At 40.7% G+C, this 19,234-nt stretch overlaps 1 protein-coding gene across 5 annotated transcripts in view; it reads left to right on the top strand.

Moving 5' to 3' along the window:
- The window catches only part of ORC3 (origin recognition complex subunit 3), a 52,280-nt gene that overhangs the window by 23,801 nt on the left and 9,245 nt on the right, over nucleotides 1-19,234 (top strand). For 2 of the 5 annotated variants that reach the window (XM_055713777.1, XM_055713776.1), the window contains exons 14-18: nucleotides 3,745-3,878; nucleotides 6,035-6,117; nucleotides 6,591-6,688; nucleotides 7,578-7,719; nucleotides 11,415-11,531. In XM_055713777.1, coding sequence (XP_055569752.1) covers nucleotides 3,745-3,878; nucleotides 6,035-6,117; nucleotides 6,591-6,688; nucleotides 7,578-7,719; nucleotides 11,415-11,531 — 574 coding nt within the window. Of the gene's footprint in view, nucleotides 1-3,744; nucleotides 3,879-6,034; nucleotides 6,118-6,590; nucleotides 6,689-7,577; nucleotides 7,720-11,414; nucleotides 11,532-12,658; nucleotides 12,739-13,557; nucleotides 13,699-17,905; nucleotides 18,639-19,234 lie in introns of those variants that run through there. The other 3 variants (XM_055713774.1, XM_055713773.1, XM_055713775.1) reach the window with 3 other exon arrangements.

The following is a 19,234-nucleotide window of genomic DNA, read 5'->3' as shown; positions in this document are numbered from 1 at the left end:
TTACTGTGAGCTTAGGACTTTAGGAGAGCCTACACTTGGCGTTGTCTGTCAGTGTTTTAAATGGAAAAGTCATCTAAAGCAATTTTCTTAACAGACAACGGTTTTAATTGCAGTGTTGCAGCTACAGATTTTTAAACGCACTTTGTCATGGCAGGTGGCTGTTTCCTGATAGCTGCATTCATTCAGATAATACCTTGGTTCTGCCACACAAGGAGCTGATGCAACCCTGTTACTGTAACCGCCTCTTCAGGAGTCTATGAGGTTGTGAGGTTTGATACGTGTGACAGTAAAATTGTGTAGAAAAAACATGATAGTGGTAGGTGGAGGATAACCTAGGCTCATATACACAAGGAGACATACTCTTCAAGCTGTATCTTTGCCACACTGAGTGGCTCTTATGCATCGCCACTGCGCTATGTTCTTTACCCTCGTCCCTTTGAAAGGATTACATGCTTGATTTGTCATTTCTAGTCTTTCCTTAATCCTTCTCTGACTTCTGAATCTTGACAGCACTCAATCACATACCAACCCTTGCCCACAAATGCGTCGTTTTGCTTTCCTATACTGTCTATTCTTTAATTTCTAATAACTTTGACCATTTTTTTCTCTACTTTTTCTCCTCCAATGTTTAATTGTCTTTCTTCCACTCTGTATTCATCTGCCTCTTCTTCTATCTCAAAATTGATGCTGCCATCAGATTATTGCTTGCTCCCCTGTTATTTTTATCTGTTTATCTCCCTCCTCTTTTTCCTCTGGTCCTGGTTCCCACTCTAGGACCTTCTGATAGAAATACAGTGATCATAGTCGTTACTTTCATAGCTAATTTTTTTTTTTTCCATCCAAGAATTCTGTCATTTTTTTCTAACAAAAGTCCTTCAACACTATTCCTTCAGATACTTGGGATTCTAGCTGTGATGATTATTTTTTCAGTTTTTAGCTTTAACTCTCTTTTCCATTTTACACATACTTCCTCTTGTCTCTGCTTTTTCTGCATAGAATCTTGCTGCTGTCTTTTAGAAGAAAATGATAAAATGTGATCTTTCCCCTTCTACTCACAATCTTCTGGTTTTTTCCCCCTTTGCTGAGATGTGGAAGTTACTCACCATTCCTTAATATCTCTGCCTTCCCAGGGGCCACATCACCATTGTATATCCTTAAGTTCACACTTTCCCATCCCTTATCCTTCTTTTCAGTGTTTTTCTGGAGTCCATCTTTTTTTTCGTTGTATTTAGAAAGTGAAAAGTAGAAAAGCTTTTGATCAGTTTTTCTCGATTTCTAAAAAAGTCTCTCTTTTGCCTTTCATGAATTATGTTTGAATGGGGGGGGGGTGTCAGTTGTTGCATTAAGTTCCTTTTGTGGTTGCTTGGTTGTTTCTCTGGTTCGGCCTTTGCTTGGACTGGCTTTTATCCTTTCTGCTAAAAGTGCGCTTGCCAAAGGTGGTGTTTCAGATGATTTAACTTTAGTAATCTAGACAATAGTTATTCTACGTTAATCTAGTTGTCTAAAGTCCAAAAAAATATCTTGGGGAGACAGGGAGAGTATGTGAGCTTTAGTTCATATTGGACTAATTCAATCAGAAGACAGATAAGATTAAGAGATGTTGGAGAGTGTATCACTTGGTTGGTTATGGGGAGCTAACTGGCTGGGATATCTGGTCAAGCTTTTACTGGGCAAATCTCTGAGAACTGTCTGGCCTATTGTCTTCTGTCTAAATACTGTACTATGGTTTTGTCTGCTAATCACTGATGCCATTTGTCACATACTGCTTGTCAGTCCGGCTCTTCCCTGACTTGTCATTTTGTTGTTGACCAATGACTGTTATCACTTCTTCAGATGTTCCCCACTTTCAGAAGGATTCTGAAGAGCATTCAGAAGTTTTTTTATGGACTTCATCCTGGCGTCCTTCCTTCTCTTTCATAACTTGTCTCTGAATAATCAGAGACAGACAGATTTATTTACTGTTTTTTGGATGATCTGAGAGCTTGCTTTCTGCTGTAAACCTTTCTTTTAACCAAATTAAAATCTTAACCCCACTCTTTGATACCTGGCATACCTTGTAGTAATCTCAAGACCAAAAGGTTGAAAAGGATCCTTTACTGTTTCCTGACATGTGATAACCATCCTCTGGGCTGTTCTTTGGACCCTGTAATCTTATTGTTTTCCTAAATAAATTTTTCTAGAACTTGCAGTTTCTTTTTGAATAATATTATTAAAATAAACTTGTTCTTTCACATTCACAGATCTCCAGACCTGGTTATCCTCTCTCCATCTTAGGTGTTTCATTATTGCAGTGTTTTGTCTGGCCTGCAAAAAGGCTATCTTATTTACGCATTATATTCTGTAAGACAGTTTCAAAATGTGTTCTACCCTTCTGTGTGGTCTAGGTCACCATTTCTGTTAACTCCTGATGCTTTTCTGTACAAAATAAGTGTATCTCGAGGCAACACCTGACTTGGAAAAAATCTATAACCCTGAGTCAGATAAACCAAAGTTTCAAATTCTAGCCTTTACAAGCATTGGACTTGATGATCTTAAAGGTCTTTTCCAACCTAAATGATTCTGTAATTCTGTGATTTAATGTCAACTGCCAGTTGGAAACCAGAGCTCGAATTGCAATTGCCCCTCCAGACATCCATAAAGCTTTCCCGGCCTCTTTTAAATTCCTCCTTGAATCTCTTATTAATCAGTGTTTAGGTACTGATATGGAGACACTGTGCCTGACACACTGATCGTTATCATTTGATTCTTTTGTCATGTTCCCTTTTCTTTTTGGCTGTGTTTTTTGTGTCTTCTAAAATCCTTAAACCATTAGCACTTTTGCTTTGTATTTTTGTATTTGCACCTTTTTTTTTTCTTTTCTTTTTTTTTTTTTTTTTTTTGTAGAAGACAAAGCAAAACGCCAAGAATAGGCGGGGTGGGGATTCTAGTAACATGGTTATTACAAATCTGTGATTGTTCAGAACCAGAGTGTTTAGCAATGGGAACCTCTCGCACTGCATGAAAAAGGTTACATGCATGTGTAATGATATTGGCTTGATGCATTGACTGTAATTCTGGATTTCATGTATGGATATTTGCAAGAACTTGCTTTGCTATCTTTATAATAAAGATTTTGAGCGGTGCTTGGTGACATTTATAAAATGCCCTAATATATAATTAAAAGTAAGTAAATGCTAGACTGGATGTTGGGCTAGATGATCTCAAGAGGTCCCTTCCAGCCTAAATTATTCTGGGATTCTAGTGGTGGTTAGGTTTATAGCAATTAAATACAAAAACCAGCAATTCAGATCTTGTTTTGAGAATCATTCTGAATCATAGAGAGTAATAGATTTTGTGGGTGTGTGAATACATACTAATATGATATTTTTTTTACCATTTCATTTACCATTCTTGGGAATGAGTTATGAACACTACTATAGGGGGTTTTTGCTATTTTTAATGACTCACAGGTTAAAAAATTGTAACTCTATCCAGCAGGTGTGTTTGAGTAGAATATCAGAAAAACTTTCATTATCACTTCTGCAGGTAAATGTGAAGGACATCTATCCAAATTAATTTATTTCTTTCTGTAAATGACAGCAAGGAAAAGATTTGACTTTACTGCAGGATTGAATGCTTGAAATCTTGGAGGTTTTCTCTTTTAAAAGAAGTTTTTAAAATTAGTATTCAACTTTTTTCAACTAAGAATGTTGAAAGCTGTTTCTTCATTCTGCATTTCAACTTCAGCCAACAATTGTCTTTTAGGATGTTGAATAAGTCTGATTTGGTAACCATGCTTCAACAATGTGTGGAAATTTTTGTGTCATCTTCTGGAAAGGAGTTTGATAAGACAGTGGAGAAGTTGAAGGAGTTCTTGACCCAGTTTCAGGAACTAGAAGGTGGGTGTGTACCATCATACATTCCGTTGCAGATTATGTGAAAGCTGTTCTATAATCTGACCAATGGGTATAATTTTCCCCGGTGATATCCTGTCATTGTATCAAACAATCAGACTTTTCAGGATTCTTTTTTTAAATACATGCACAGAATTAGGAAATGTTTATATTCTTTATTGGTATGTGGTTCATGCTTTTTATAGTACGGAAGAGTGATGTAAGATAAGAAATTGGACAGAGCAGCAAACATTGCTTACTAGATCTGTCATACATATATTTTGAGCAGTTTACCAGATGTTGCAATCATTAAAAACATGTAACAAATAAAAGCAGATATTGAAATAAAAATAGGAGCAGACTTCCTTATAACATGGTATTTAATCCAAATGTATATAAAGTTATTTCACCTGCACATTCAGTTAAATTTGTGTAAGAGCTAGGACACCAGGCACCAGTTGTCAGGGCTCTGCTGACATGCTGTAACTTCTCAGGCCCATATATTGATTGTTCATGGTAGAAGACTTACTTGAAAGTTTAGTAAGGCAAGTGAGTAGCAGCCTTCCATCTTTCAGGTTAACAGAAACTCTTGGTATTCCTTATTCTGGAATAGGAGTAGGTGATCACTTAGAAAAAGCTGTAAATGTCACTGAAGGTAGCAGCGCTGAAGAATCTGAACTACGATGGAAAACCTGAAGGTTCATCTAGTTTGGAAAAAAAAAACTGAAGCAAAAGGCTTTTAAGCAGTTGGATTTTTACGCAGAGAGAAGAAATAAATAAAAAACAACAACTCTGTGCATTCAGGAACATGCAGAACTGCAAAACAAAAAAGGCATTATTTATTTTCACTTATGATGTGAAGATGTTTTTAAAGCAGAGAAAGTCTAATGAACCCATGAATGATCTTGGTTTGTTTTCAAATTGGATTTAAGCTACAATGAAAAAGTGAGAAGGGAAAGTTAAGATAAATTTTACATTAATAGGTTGCAAATTTAGGTGATTCCTTCCCATAAGTTTCTGTGATTGTGTTCATCTTTAGCAGGAGTTTTCAGAAGTCTGCCAAAAATGTTATGTACCTGCATCTCCCACAGAGCCCTTAGAGTGAAAGGATAGCCCCACATTTTTTACCCTGGTTTGGTTTTTTTTTTTCCTCTTAACAACAAAAAAGTTCATCTTCCCGAATGTCTAATGAACTGGAAAAAATAAAACCATTAAACTTGAGGAATAAAATACCCTTATGGTTCTGTCTATTTTGAGCTGAAGGGTTTAATAAAAAATAGCTCAAAATACATCAGCTAATAGTGGAGAGAGGAAGTTCTCTCTGTTTTGAAGCTTTCAACAAAAATACAGATGTCTCCATGGCACTGGAAAAGACCAACTCATTCTATGTAGGTCACCAAAAAACTTTTGTGTATCATGATTGTTACTGCTGATAGGTGCTTTACCTGTGATCTGTAGGTGGAATCTCCTCTTATTACCATCTTCATAAGTAAGGCAAGAAGTCTAGTTACCTTCTGTTTTGATTTTGATTATCACTTATCCTGGCACTGATAGTGCTTTGGGAGGTTTTGCTGCTTTGCTTTAACTTAAAAATTACTAATTACTAGTGCAATTGATCAACAAACTAAATGGCTATGAAAAAAAATTGTGGAAAATTAAGATGAGAATAAAACTGGATAACGAAATACTTTACCATGCTTTTGGTTTGCTGCTGTGATTGCAGTTTCTGGATTAAGTAGGGAGTATTCATTTCTTTCTTAGTATTTTTTTTAAAATGAGAAAAAAAAATAGGCAACGTGTAACTTTCTGAACACTCCTGTAGCATGAGTATTATCTAGTACTGATCTGTCCAATTTACAAATGTTGAGAAGATGACCTAGGATGACATAAGCAGAATTCAGGTGATTTGCAAGGCTTGTGCTGAATCTTTGCTCAGGGCTGAATTGTTTTGTTTACTTAATTACTGTTGGTTAAGCTGCACTGCAGACACCTTTGTTAACAATCTTTTGCAAGGTGCAAGCGTGTCAAAAGCTGTCGGTGTTTGCATGTATGTGAATAAGTAACTGAACACTTGGTGTTGAACAAGTTTGCTTGGGTTAGGGGGTTTATATAGGTAGTCAGGAAGAGTTTACTCCACATACCAAACACTAGTTTTGTTCTAGTAGCAGAAGCTTTCGAAGAAGATGTGTCTGTATCATCAGAAAAGGAGCTTCAGAAGAAGACGGACCTTTACCATCTTCAGAAGGTTAGGCCTGTGTAGGCTTTACTGACTAGTTCCTGAACTGAATCTTTTAAGACGTAATTGTCCATGGTTGGTTCTTCCCAGCTTGCTGGAGCTCTGAGTAAAGGTTGTGTATAAGTAACTTTTCTTAAATGTGAATGAAATAAGTACCAACTATGTATGTCAGGCCCACCTGACACATAGAAAATATCTACCATAAACTAAAATTTTTAAATGCAAATTAGAGGTTTTCTTCTTATTTAACTTGTAAATTACACATTCTGCCTAAAACATATTTCTTGGGAATTTCCCAAACTCCTACCAGTTTGAGAGCTGAATACACTGGCCTAAATAAAAATAACTGCACGGTCAAACTTTCAAACATCATCAGTGAATACATGCCAGCAAAAATTAATTATACATGTTAAACATATAGATTGTGTTCTCCAGAGAGTAACTACCTCCCATGTAGTTTTATGCACCACTTTTTTTTAAAGACTTTGTTGGAGTTGAAGGAATCAAGGCGGTCTAAGAAACTGACAAAGTTTGAAATGCTTCGTTTTGAAGTTGTTGACTATATAGACAGTCTTGTAAGGTGAGCTTTCCTGTTTTATATTCCTGCATTAGTTTACACCGTAAGTTGCAACAGAAATTTTGCTAACGTGTTAATCTTGTTGAAGTTGTGTCTTGGTCCCTGTGGTATGAAGTACACTTTTTTTTCCTTCCTATTCCTTCTTTGATGAGGGCTCTAAAAATAATTTAAAAAATAAAATCTCTTTTCCATAGATTAGTAGAAGTAATTGGCATATGAATTGACTAACTTATTTTGGCTACAGGAAAAGCTGAGGGAAGACTGGGTATATGTGGCAAAATAAAGAGTTTTTACCCTAATCTTTGCTGATCTGTTCTACTTATGAAACTGTATAGATGTCAAGTGTGATATCCTGTGCATTTTGTTAACTGTTTTGGTGAGCCAAGGCATAGCAGATAGGATTTTGTAGGCAGCTCTAGCAGAAAACGTGAAAGGCTTGAAGTGGGGAAGAGATGAAGGTACTTGTTAATTATAGAGCCTTGGAGGTAGGGGGAGGCAGAGAAGTTAACAAAAATATGACTGTGCCAAGAGAAAAGCTTCAAATATGAAGACAAATATGAGCAGAGACCCGTCGCGAGACCTTGAGGTGGATAAGCAAGATCTGTGGAGTACGTGACTGGTGTTAGCATTTCAGCTGCTGCCCTTATTTTTGAAGTTGTCTTGGCCCAGCTAAATCTACATTAAATCCATTAGGCGTCAAGGTGATAATAACTGACTTACCTGTTTAAAAAGTTGGTTTCAGCACTGCTGATTTTTTCAGAGATTTGTCAGGACTGGTTGGGAAATATACCTCCTTGTAGTCTTTGACTGCAGTAGATTTCTGTTTTTTCCCTTAAGATAAAGCTTGTATCTCCCCTCCTTCCCCCATACCTCATGTTGTGTTTTTTTTCAGAAATTACCTTGTTCCTGCAGACCACAAGACTCTGTATGAGGTAGTGTATTTCAACACAGCCAGTGTTCTCCGTGGGCACTTGAATGCTGCCCCAAGGACTGCACTTCATACAGCCTTAAATAACCCGTACTGCTACCTGAAGGTAAGAAACAAGCAAGTTGTTTGTGGTGCTGGAGTAGTTTCTGGAGGCTACACATAAGGATGATGTGTAAAGCTTAGTTTTGCTGTTTCATGAAGCTTGGCACGCATACAGTTGTTTTGCAGAGGACCAACAAGTTAAGTGTTGATAAGCAACCTGGGGACTTTGCAAAGAGCTAGGGAAGCTGTCTGGCTGAAAGGAAGAGGCTAATTACGGAAAGAATTCTAGATAGGGAATCCCTTTTCGAGAGCCTGTTTTAGTCACGATCTTTACTTTCTCCTGTAGATGTAGCAGAAAAATCATTGTGTCCTCCGTTACAAATGGGATGACTGTCCATGGGGAAAAACACAGTTTCTGTGGCTCTTTCCAGACACTTTCTTTACAGGGCTGGTGCCTAATCCTCACTGTATTTGCTGTATAAAGTGAAGGCTCTGTTCAGGTAGAGTGATGACATTAACAATAGCTTAAATACAGCATATTTAAAGAAGTCCTTTGTTTTTCTTTTTACATTTATTTTATTATCGGTATTGTGTATTGACATCCTGTCTTTTCCAAGTCGAAAAAAAGGATTGTCATTGATTCTGTTGGTTAACCCAGCCCCTTTTCCACTTCTTTCATAAATCAAATGGACAGCATGACCAGAAGAAAGAACACGTGAACATACATTTCTTTATTTTGTCTTGATTATAGATGCTACTTGGAGTTACACTCATGGACTAACATTTCCCTTAAAAATGTGAATACAGTTTTTAAGAAAACATTGGGTGTAGCTGTGTCTGAGTGATTATATGTTACTTGAGTCAAAACCAGCACTTATCAGAAATCATTCCTGATAATGATCAGTCTTTGAAATCCACATCGCAGTTGTATTGGGCTTGTTGGCACTGTGCTTGTATTTGAATGAGGGTTGTCAGTTTTGCTGTGTGCAGGAGTTACTTCTAAAACCACTTTAAGAGCTTATTTGTAAAAACAGTAGTTAGCAAGTGGGTTACCATTAAAGAGACCTAATATGAACGTCAGTAATTTATGTTTTTAGAAAACCTGTAAAAATGCAGAGCTAGCAAAATCTACCTACTGATTTGTTTAATAAGTATTCTTTTGATGAGTTGACAGGATTTAGAGCCCTCTGTCATCCTGTACTTTGGTCTTTGAGATACTTTTAACATATTGCCGATGTTTTCTAAGTAGATTGTGAAGGTTTGGCATAGTTTCTAACAACAGTAGTTTCTTAACTCAGTGCTGGCTGGGTACCTTGCTTAGCATTCTAATCCGTGTGAGTCTAAGAGATATTTCTTTCTTGATTGTGTCCATGACTTCTGCATGGCTTGTACTTTCCTGGGCCATGACCAGAGCAAAGTTCTCTAGAGCTGTTCCTTCCAGAAGGCTAGAACAGGATCTGCTTCTGTGGAGTTCCAGCAAATGATACGTGATGCATTTCTTACAGAATCCAGTCCTGTTATTTATTTAGCAAAATGTGAACCAAGGATTATATGTCCTGGGGGGAAAAAAGTCCACAAAAAAAAAGTGTAGTTCTATTTTCACTGATCCCTTGAAAATTCAACAAGTTGTAACTTTGAATACCAGCAAGGCACTGCTTACTATTGTGTCAGCACAAGGAAATCTGAACATGGATCTTCCTGGGGTTTAGAGAGTCATGCAAGTTTTGTTCTTGACCTTAGGTAAGAAGGGTGGTTTTTCATGTAGATCCTAAGGAATGAGCCCTGTTACCCATGAAGATACTTTGATTGCTCAGAAACAAAACCCCTTGAGCTGCAATTGAGCTCCTGTATCAGGGAAAGGGGATAGTAGCGTTTGGTCCTTGGGAAAGATAGCAACATTGATTCTAGAGCAAGGTATGAGTCTGGCCTCTGGGGCAGGGTCAAGCCAGAGAAACCCCATCCACAGTGTTCTGGGTGGTTCCCGCTCCCATACTCCTCCCTTTCTGAAACAGCACCTCAGTGCTGTACAGGTGGTTTCACAACTGGCTGCTCGTTCTAGGGCAGCTTCCTGCTAGTCAGCCTAGTTATTTCCTCTTGCGGACAGCACGTGTGCTGCCGCCTCAGGAAACTGAGGTTTCTCTGCACGCAGCTGCAGCTCCCTCCCACTCTGCTGTAAAGACTTGGTGGCCTAGTTATCACAAGTGAGACTGAATTCCTTCAGATGCTGGCAGAGACCCTGCAGTGCCAGTCAGTAATATCTTTCTTGACCCATTCTCGGCGCTTGTGTGTGGTCCAGCTCTTCATTTCTAGAGGTGAACCTGTTGCAGGAGAGTGCAGTTGCTCTAGAAGTTGCATCCCCTCTTGGCTGTGGTTATTCTTCTGGCCTTACAGTTAGGAAATCAATGCAGAGTATCCAGCAATGCCAGAGTTGGCACATGGGTGAGAGGTAGGAAGCCATAGTTAGATGAAGTAGCAGAAGGGAAAAGAGAAAGCTGTAGGGTTATCCCTCTGGGCAGTGGTGAGCCAGTCGATCAGCCAGAAGGTGTAACTTCACCTATGCTGGTTAGTAACACTGTAGTGTTTGAAACCATTGTGGTATGCTCCTGAGTTATAGTCTGGTAAATTAACGTCTGGATTGTAACATTTAGCCGTTTCTGGACACCATCTGGACTGAACCTAATGTCTGCAGCTTGTGTGTTCCATGTACAGAATAAACACACTTGAAAATTGTTAGGCTTTCTGGAAATTGTGAAATGTCTCGTAAGTGCTGCTGTCCAGACTGAATCTGAGTCTCACAAATTACAGGGATGGAGGTCCATGAAAGGTAAGCTGGAGATTCTTGAGCAAAATTATTTGCCCAACCTTCTTTCCTATCTTTAAAAGCATTTATTTATGAAGGTAACCTTGCTAGGACTTTATAGGCTTTCCAAAAGTAACTTGTGTATTTTACTAGCATATAAAAGCATTTTTAGCAAAAGTTCCCGTGACCTGAAATGATCAATCAGTGGCTGTTTTCATGTTAAAAGACCTGGTTCTTGGAGTGCAGAAAACTGAAAACAGAAAAAAAAATCATGAACTGATACAAAATGTTGTAAATTTCTGCAGCTCTACAGAGACTTTTGCTTCTGGCTCAAGTGGCTTTTTTACTTCTCAAGTAAATGGTTCAGTGCTGATGAACTGAATTTCCTGACAGAATAGTTTGAGAAATCAGACTTTTGCCTTCATAGGTGCTGAGTGTCAAGCCAGAGAGAAATGATTATTTCAAAGATAAAACTGAGATGAGAGAAGCAATTTTGCTTCTTAGTACATCTGAATAGATACTGAGACTTCCTCTTTCCTTTCATGGAGGTGGCAGGGGACTGGACACTTTTCTACCTAGTGCAGTCTGAGGCAAATCGGGACCAGTTTCTTTTCTTGAATCCAGATAATTTCTCTCTGATATGTAAATAGAACTAGCAAAAGAACTGGGGGGAAGCCTAATCAGATAATCACTCATTAGAGACTGCGTAAGTACACAAAGTTTTAGAAGGAACATCAGGTGTGAAGTAGCTGGGTGGTTTTTTTGTTGGGGTTTTTTAATGGTATGTTTTCTTACTTTTCTGGGGTTTTTTTTCTTTGTACTGTCAACTTGCATTACACACAAACAGTAAACATTTGGTTACAATACCTACCATGTGAACTTCCTGAGAGAATGTTTTATCTAGCCCTTAAAACTGTTGAAGATTAAAAACCTTTGGTGTTTGGTTTTTTTTTCATCAGAATCAAGCTTTGAAAAGTGATGGAGGAAGCATTTCTAATAAAGCCCCTGACATATGCGTAGCATATAAGCTTCATTTGGAGTGTGGCAGATTGATTAATCTCGTTGATTGGTTAGAGGTATGTGACAATGCAAACAGTGCCTTTACCTGCTTTCAGTATTCTGATTTTATCTTTTTGCTGTGTGTCTGCTTTTCTTTAGTGCCCCTTTTGACAGCTTAAATCGCTGCATACCTCAGTCCTTCCTGTGTGAGAACGCAAGGTAACTCCAATTACCATCCCAGAGTCTTCCTCTGACTACTGTGAATCATTTCTTTCCAGCATTATTCCTCTGTGATGAAAATCTTTCGCATCTGCTTTTGTTTTATGCTTGGCACAGATCAGATTCTATGCTTCACAAAGTTACCTCCACTCCCCCGCCCCCCCCCCCCCCCAGCTTTGTCTTTAGGTATTCTGTGACACTTTTAAGGAAACAAGCAAGTGCTGCTGCTTGGCAAGTGTGGGGCTTCGGGAGAGAATGCTTGTGCTAGGGAAGAGCAGAGGTCCTTTAGCTTGGTACCCTGTTTCATACTGTGACCAAAAGCAGAACTTGTATTAATAATGATACAGTCTCCAAATACTCCCTACCGAACAATCACGTTCTAGTCCTGAAGTTTTTTAAACTGGAATGGCTCCTCTGTATTTTGTAAACCTACCTGGATTACATTACCAGTATAACTCCTAGCAACCACAGCATCCTCTGGCAAGAAATTCTGTAGCTTCACTACATGCAGCGCAGAGGCTGCTCCATTGACTTGTTCTGTTTGCTCTTGGCTTGTTTCTGTATTGGAAATGAGCGTGGACAGAAGATTCCTACCCTGCCTCTTGCTGTCCCTCAATTTTATGGATTTCTTGAAAGCCAGCTTACCTCCTCCTTTTTTTCTGGAACGTTTAAGCAGTCTCACTTTGAGAATGTTTTTCAGTTCTGTGTTTTTTCTGAGAATGGGTCAGGGATCAGAACTGTATTGGGATTTAAAATGCAGGCCCACAAGTTCATAGTGATGTCTTTCATCCTGGATTACTGCCGTGGTAGTATGTGACCTTGCTCGCTCTTTTGATTGCCGATGAACTGACATTCTCATGGATGTCCAGATCATTACAAGATCTCATTCCTCCCAAGTGATAGTCATCAGCTCACAGCTCATTATTTTATATGCAGCTGGGTGTCTATGAAATTTGTTAAATCTGGGCTGCTTTTCCCTTTCTAGGCTTTCTCAACTGTGGTGATGGCAGTTGAGGGACCAAAGGCAGATACAGCTTCCTCAGACCAGGTGGACCATATTATCTAGTATCCTTTCTCATTCCTCTTAAAGTTTGACATTCAAATGCTTACAGGATTAATGAACCAGGACTTTTAAAGTACAGCTTCATGCGCTGATACCTAATTCCAGAAAAACAAGATGACTAGTCTATAGACAGCTTTAATGTACTGACAATATCACAGAAATAGATCAGCTAAAGCAGTGGGGCTGGGGCTGGTGAGGTGACAGCAGCTTTTCTCCATAGGAGCTGTTTGGGTCTGAAATGGAACCAACAGGCTGTATAACAAGCTGAAATTATTCTGCTTGGTTAAATCATTTGAGAGTTGGTACAGCTGCTGTATTGGGGGAGAGCATTACTGGGGAACAGACGAGAGGATAGCTGTGACCTAGAGAGCAGATGGAGAAGTAGGGACAGTAGATATTTAAAGGATGAGCACTGAAACCAAAACTCATGGCTACAAACAGCAGTGCTGCCATAGAGAAAAGATGAATGGTGGTACAAAAGGAGGCTTTAACTACAGGAAGAGTATATGCTTTAATATCTTTCCTTTAGTATAAGCATCTTTGTAGGTTTTCAGCTTCTCTTGGCAGTGGAAAAAGGAGCGCATCCTTCATTGGCACATTGTTTGTGTGTAGCAAAAGAAATACGGGTTTGACTGAAGGTTTCTGCTTCTGTAGGCAAATCATGCTCTACCCTTATTTCCAACGATTTCAGTGTGCAAGAGGACATTTTGTGTAATCTGTGCTTATCATAACTTAGAAGTCTTCCCCTCCTGGAGAGATCGGTGTCTCCATCAGTATGCGCAATAAAAAGTGTACTCAATTTCCTTTACTGAAATGTTCAGTGCTCGTTTTATTCAAGCTGTTTCTGAACTGATATTCTTAGGTTTCATCAAGCCTAGCAAGCAGAAAACTGACCACGTGGCAAGGTTGACATGGGGAGGCTGTTAATGTGCCACTTGGGCCTTAATAAACCTGTTCTTTCTAACATTGTGCAGTGGCTGTGTTCCCACTAAACTAGTTGTGGCTAACTTTGCACACCGAGTCAAAGTCAACGATGACTGAATGTTGTGAAATACATTCCGAGTGCCTGGATAGGCTTGAATAGCAGTGTTGGTTTTTAATACGCATCCTCCCTGTGTAATGTACTGCTCTGTTAATGCTCATGTTCCAAATACTGTAATGTTGTGCCAGTTTTAGTCATCTTTTATGTGTGATATTTAACACTGTACTGATAGAATTCAGGCTAGCAAGCCAAAAGGACAACAGAGGCTGTGTAAGCTACAGGAGTGATGAAGCAGTATTATTAACTTGCTTATAAGCTGATAGGGTTTGAGTCATCATTATAAAATGCCTTCCACATCCTTGAGCTACAGATTTAAAAATAAATAAAACCAGTATGCTAAAAAAGACAACAAGCTTCCATGTTCAGCCTCTGCTGCGTATGTTTCAAACCCAAACTGGTTGTAACTCTGAGAACTCCTTGAGGAGGAGAAAGGAACGGGATAATTTTCAAGTTAGAATCTTTGCTCTTTGAGAACAGCAAAAGCAAACTGTTTAAATCCTTGTATTTTTCTAGTGAAGTTGATTAGTACTTGCTGACTCTTGCTGTCAGGGAGATTTGTGTCAGCACAGACTAAATGCGAACATGGCACTCACTCATGCTGGAGAAAGGTAGTAAAACCCACACCTAAAGTACACACAGTAGCTTTTTTCTTTTTGCTGAGGATTTGTACTGTACACCAGCAAAGGAAACAGCTGTGTGAAAAATAACAGCTACTGGCGAGCATTAAACCACTGCTCATCTGACAGATCTTTAGTCCAAGAACCTTCTCAGCCCTTTGGCCCTGTGCAGTAAGCAAGCCCAGCGTGCACTCTCGCTCTTCTGCCAGCACAGAGCAGTGTTGACACCCGCCTGCAGGTCACCAGTGCTGTCCTCTTTGTGGGCACTGGACTGGAACAGCTCACAGCTGCTGCTGATTTGGTGAGGCTAGACCCGAAGGCTGCTGTTCCCCACCTAGAGTCAGTCGTACATCAGTGCCTGACGCTAACGAGCTGTGCAGAAGCACTGGAAAACCATGGTCACTGCTGGGGTTCTGGGCCCCAGGGAAGCGAGAAAAAACCTACGCCTGACTCCAGGTATCAGAGTAACATCGGCATGTCCTAACCGGCCCGGTCTGTCGTCTTTAGCACTCAGAAGGCCACGCTGCAGATCTTGCTGCACTAAGCTTCAACTTCCCTCAGACCTGGTTTAGGGAGCAAAAGGCTTTATGCTGACGTCAGCGTCCCATGTTTTCCAACCATGGAAAAAGCCTTAGAAATCAATGGGGGAAAAACCGTTTCCCTCCAGAACAGCACGCACGGCTGCCCTGGCCCGAGGACCATGACATGCATTTCAGCAGTATAAGCGGAGACTTCAGGTCAGTCTTAGCACCTAGGAAAGGGCTGGAGTTCAGAGAAAAGGATATAGACTTCATCCCTCCCAGCCTGCTTAGGAGTTGAATGGTGATTACTTAAAGACTGTATTTACTGCCAAAAAAACTCCCAGACTTCCTCGGTGGACCAAGAGGATTACACACTTCGCTTTTGAGGCAGTTGAGTGCTGCTCTTGGTGCATGAGTTCAGCTGTCACTGGAATCCAAATGCTCCCACTCAGCTGCACTGGCACTTCAGCCTACTCAAACCAACTGAAAACAATAGCCGGGAGCGCTGACGACTGAATCACTTGCATAAGCCGGGTCTGTACCAGCAGTGGGGAAGTCCTACTACAAGTTACCGGGCTGTTTGCTGAGGAATGTACACCAGGGAGGTCAGGCCTGGTTTAGATGCCCTCAGAGAGGGCAGGAGTCACGCGTTCTCCACTTGCTCTGTTGCAGAGACACAGAACGCTTCCTGCTGCACCTGAAGGTGGGCCCGGCTGCCAATGCTGCCAGGCAAATGAGTAGTTTATCGGCCTTTATACCAAACATGCAACTTGGGAAACGTAACAAATGAAAATTCGGTGCAAGAATTTTTAGGATCTCAGCAGAGCAACTGCCCAAGTTCCTCTTTTCCACCAAGACGCAGTGGTAAACGGGATCCACTGTTCTTCACTCCTGAGACCAAGCTAGGGGCCCGGTATCACAGTGCCCTTTATAAGTAAGGCTTTCAAGCAGCGAGAGGAAATTGAGGAATCTGGGGGGCGAGGGGGGATGCCGAACAGGCCTCCTCTGTCCTGCCCCGAGACTCACCCATTTATCTCACAAAACCTTGATGAAAGGGAGCAACCGCACAGCCACCTGTCTGGCTGATGTGCAAGAGGACACAGAGCCAGGCACTCCGCACAGCTGTCCTCTGCCCACCTCGCCTCCCCTCCCCTCACCCAAGGCACGGCAGGCCCACACCATCCACCTTCCACATCTTTGGAGGGGAAAAATACTTGGGAATAAAGAGAAGCAAGCCTCAACAGTGCGTGGTTTTTAATCCCCTGAAGTGCAGGCAACATGACATTAAAAACCAGAAAAATTCATAATGGCTGTTTCTTCCCTTAGTAACATAAATTTTGAAGCTTAAAATCATGTTTGTTACGCTATACACAGTTTCTCAGGATCAAATTTTTAATTCAGTATTTGGCACTTCAGACTAAGATGTATGGAGGAAAAATCCTTGACTGAAATTATATAGAAAGTACTGTGTAATTTCATTTTCTTCAGCAAGGAGGGCAGGAAGGTTGGACAGTTAAAAACAAACTGAATTGGTCAGAAATTTAATTTAGTTTGCAGTTTTTTTCAGAGGCTGGACTTTGCAGTTGGGAGTCCTAGGTGCTTGGAAGGAGCTTAACATCACTAAATTCTGAACCAACATCGGCAACAGCAGAGATCCTACAGCTATCAGAAAGGACCTTGTGCTTTTTCCTCCTCCAATGAAATTCTGTTGCTAGGGGTCTAGTAACACCAGGCTTTCTCTTAGCAGATAATCTGGCTATATAGTAGGAATTTTACATTTGGCACCTCTCATACAATTTATTTTAATACTTTTTGTTGTAAATATTCCAAGCTCACCCTCACATACCTTAGCTGAAATACGCACGGGAGATTTCAACTGCAAATATTACGTAATTTTACAATGTTGGTTTCGAGAACTGTCTGCACAGTAATAACATGTTCTGCAGATACTCCAGGAAACCTCTGTCTGCAGTGTTCACTGAAAGCAACTGGGAGGGAAAAAAGCCCGTGTTTGCATCACGGTACTAGCTCTGAAACCTTGAACAGAGTCTCCCATCTCTGAACTGGTTACTGGTTTGTATTCTTCAACAGCTACCATCTTTCAACAAACTACTGCCAAAATCAGACCTGAAGTAAGGTAACTTGTTTGAATAGTTTACCGTTTTGCAGATAATGTTCTCCAACAACACCTCTTTACACTGCCGCACTACTGGTTTCAAACACCAACTTTTCATTTATCTTGGTACTACAACAGCAGTAAAATACGAGAATAATCCAGGTGCCTCTAAAAGCCAAACGCTCATCCTCACATTTTTCATCTCAGAGAATGGCTTCCAAGGCAAAGGTCACAAGACTGGTTAACAACAAGAGCATAAACTCTGTAATACTTTACCAGCCTCGTTTTTTTCGTCCCCACTGTGGAATCACAGAGCAAACTCCTTCCCAATTCCCAACTCGGGAACGGAGAGAGCTTTCACAAGTTTCTAACCAGAATCTGCTAATGGTCTTGCTGTTCAGGAGTACGCAGGCAGTTCTCAAGCATCAGCTCACAAGATTGCTTCAACCTCCTTCCTTTTCCCCCTTGAAAAGTGCTGAATAATCTTAATGGTTATATGCTTTCACATCTAGACAAAAAACCAAACACGCAATCGGGACGTACATGCTGCTTTGTAAGTACACAGTAACTGAGATCTGCTTGAAAAGAATTTACACATCACTGCCTTAGAAACAGGTTAACCGAGATCTTTGGTATCACTCTGAATTTGCAATTAACTGCCCTCAGCTTGCTTGGCTTTTGGATAGACTGCAGTTACATACAGATGGCAAAAATATTCTCTTATGTGTCCACCACAAAATGTAGCAGCAAGAATCGAGCAGTTACTCATTCTTACCCATTTCTACCTGAAAGCCTTTGAAAAGGCCCTCCAAAGCAGGTTTGTTTTTAAGTACTGGCCTGCTCCTCACAGCACCCCATTTTTTTCAACAGCAGCCAAGCAGCCAACCATTTTCCCACTGAAGATTAAGTCACCTGTTGGAACAAGCCATTCATGTGAAATTCATGACATAAGGTATTGGCACAGAGATGAGGAAAAGGAGCCAGTTTAAAGTCAAGTCTAAAGACAGAACAAGCAGCAGGTTAAAAAATTAAAAATTTTAAAGAATGAATCTTTGTTTTGATCAAAACAGGCACAAATTAAGTGTGCAGAATACCACACCTGTGATGCATAGCACCCACGGTGGCATTACATTTAATCTGCCAGGAGACTGCGCATTATGCATTAATTTGGAGCAGCACAGGAGTGGCTGGGAGCTAACATGATGTCACTTATTTATAGTAACTCCTAACATCCCAAAGGAAATAGTAAGAACAGTGATGATGTGTTTTGGGATGCTGGAATTTGGGTAGTGGTCCACCTGTAAGTAGTGGTTTTCCTACCCAAGGCAAATTAACAATAAAGAGATCAAAAAATGAGCAGCAGGAAGGAGAGGGACTGAGAACCCTGAGGCAGACAACAGAAATCGCAGTCCCGGTAGCTTTGGTTTTATCTTCCGTAACATGAGACCCAAGAGGGGAGTCTAGCAGAGCTTTCCCATTTCGGAGGTTCTGAAAATACAGTTAAAAGAACCCAAATATTTAGCTAAGACAGGTTTCAGGAAAGGAGAAGAAAAGAATTACAGGGGTCCTCCAACTTTTTAAAACAGGGGGGTGGTGTGCGGATGAAGTGGCAGGCAGTCATCTGCGGCTGCGGGGGGAGGGGGGGGGGCGTCAGGGGGGGGTCTGTAAATGCTGGGGGACAGACTGAGGACCCTGGGGGGTCAGATTGAGGACCCTGGGGGGCCATATCTGGCCCACAGGCTGTAGTTTGAGGACCCCTGGAATTACATGGTTGGTGGTGATGTGCCTAATTCTGAACCTGTAATCTCACTACGAAGTCAGTAAAAATTCACCCAGAGCTACAGCTGATCAGCGTGGCTTCTCTGGTATCGTAAGCATCAGCCTGAGCCAGTTAATGCATCTATCTACCAACTGAAGTTTCGGTTGCGTTTCAACTGAAACTCTTCCATTAATCTGACGTGGTACAAAGATCTAATACACAACAGACTTCCACTTGACCAGAAGCTGACAGTAAGTTAGAGAAGACAACAGTTTATAATCAAAGAATTACTTTGGAACTGCTTTAAAGTCCCCAAAGCAGGCGGCCCAGGTCATTTGGTCAGCAACACTTCTACCCCACAGCGCACAGATCTCGACTTGCCACGTAACCCACAGCAAGCCTCAGGATGGCCCAGGCGGCGGCAGCCAGCACCGATACAGCAG

Source organism: Falco cherrug, chromosome 6 (assembly GCF_023634085.1).
Source record: "Falco cherrug isolate bFalChe1 chromosome 6, bFalChe1.pri, whole genome shotgun sequence".
In the NCBI taxonomy this organism is placed as follows: domain Eukaryota; kingdom Metazoa; phylum Chordata; class Aves; order Falconiformes; family Falconidae; genus Falco; species Falco cherrug.
This window is presented reverse-complemented; position numbering and strand designations above follow the sequence as displayed.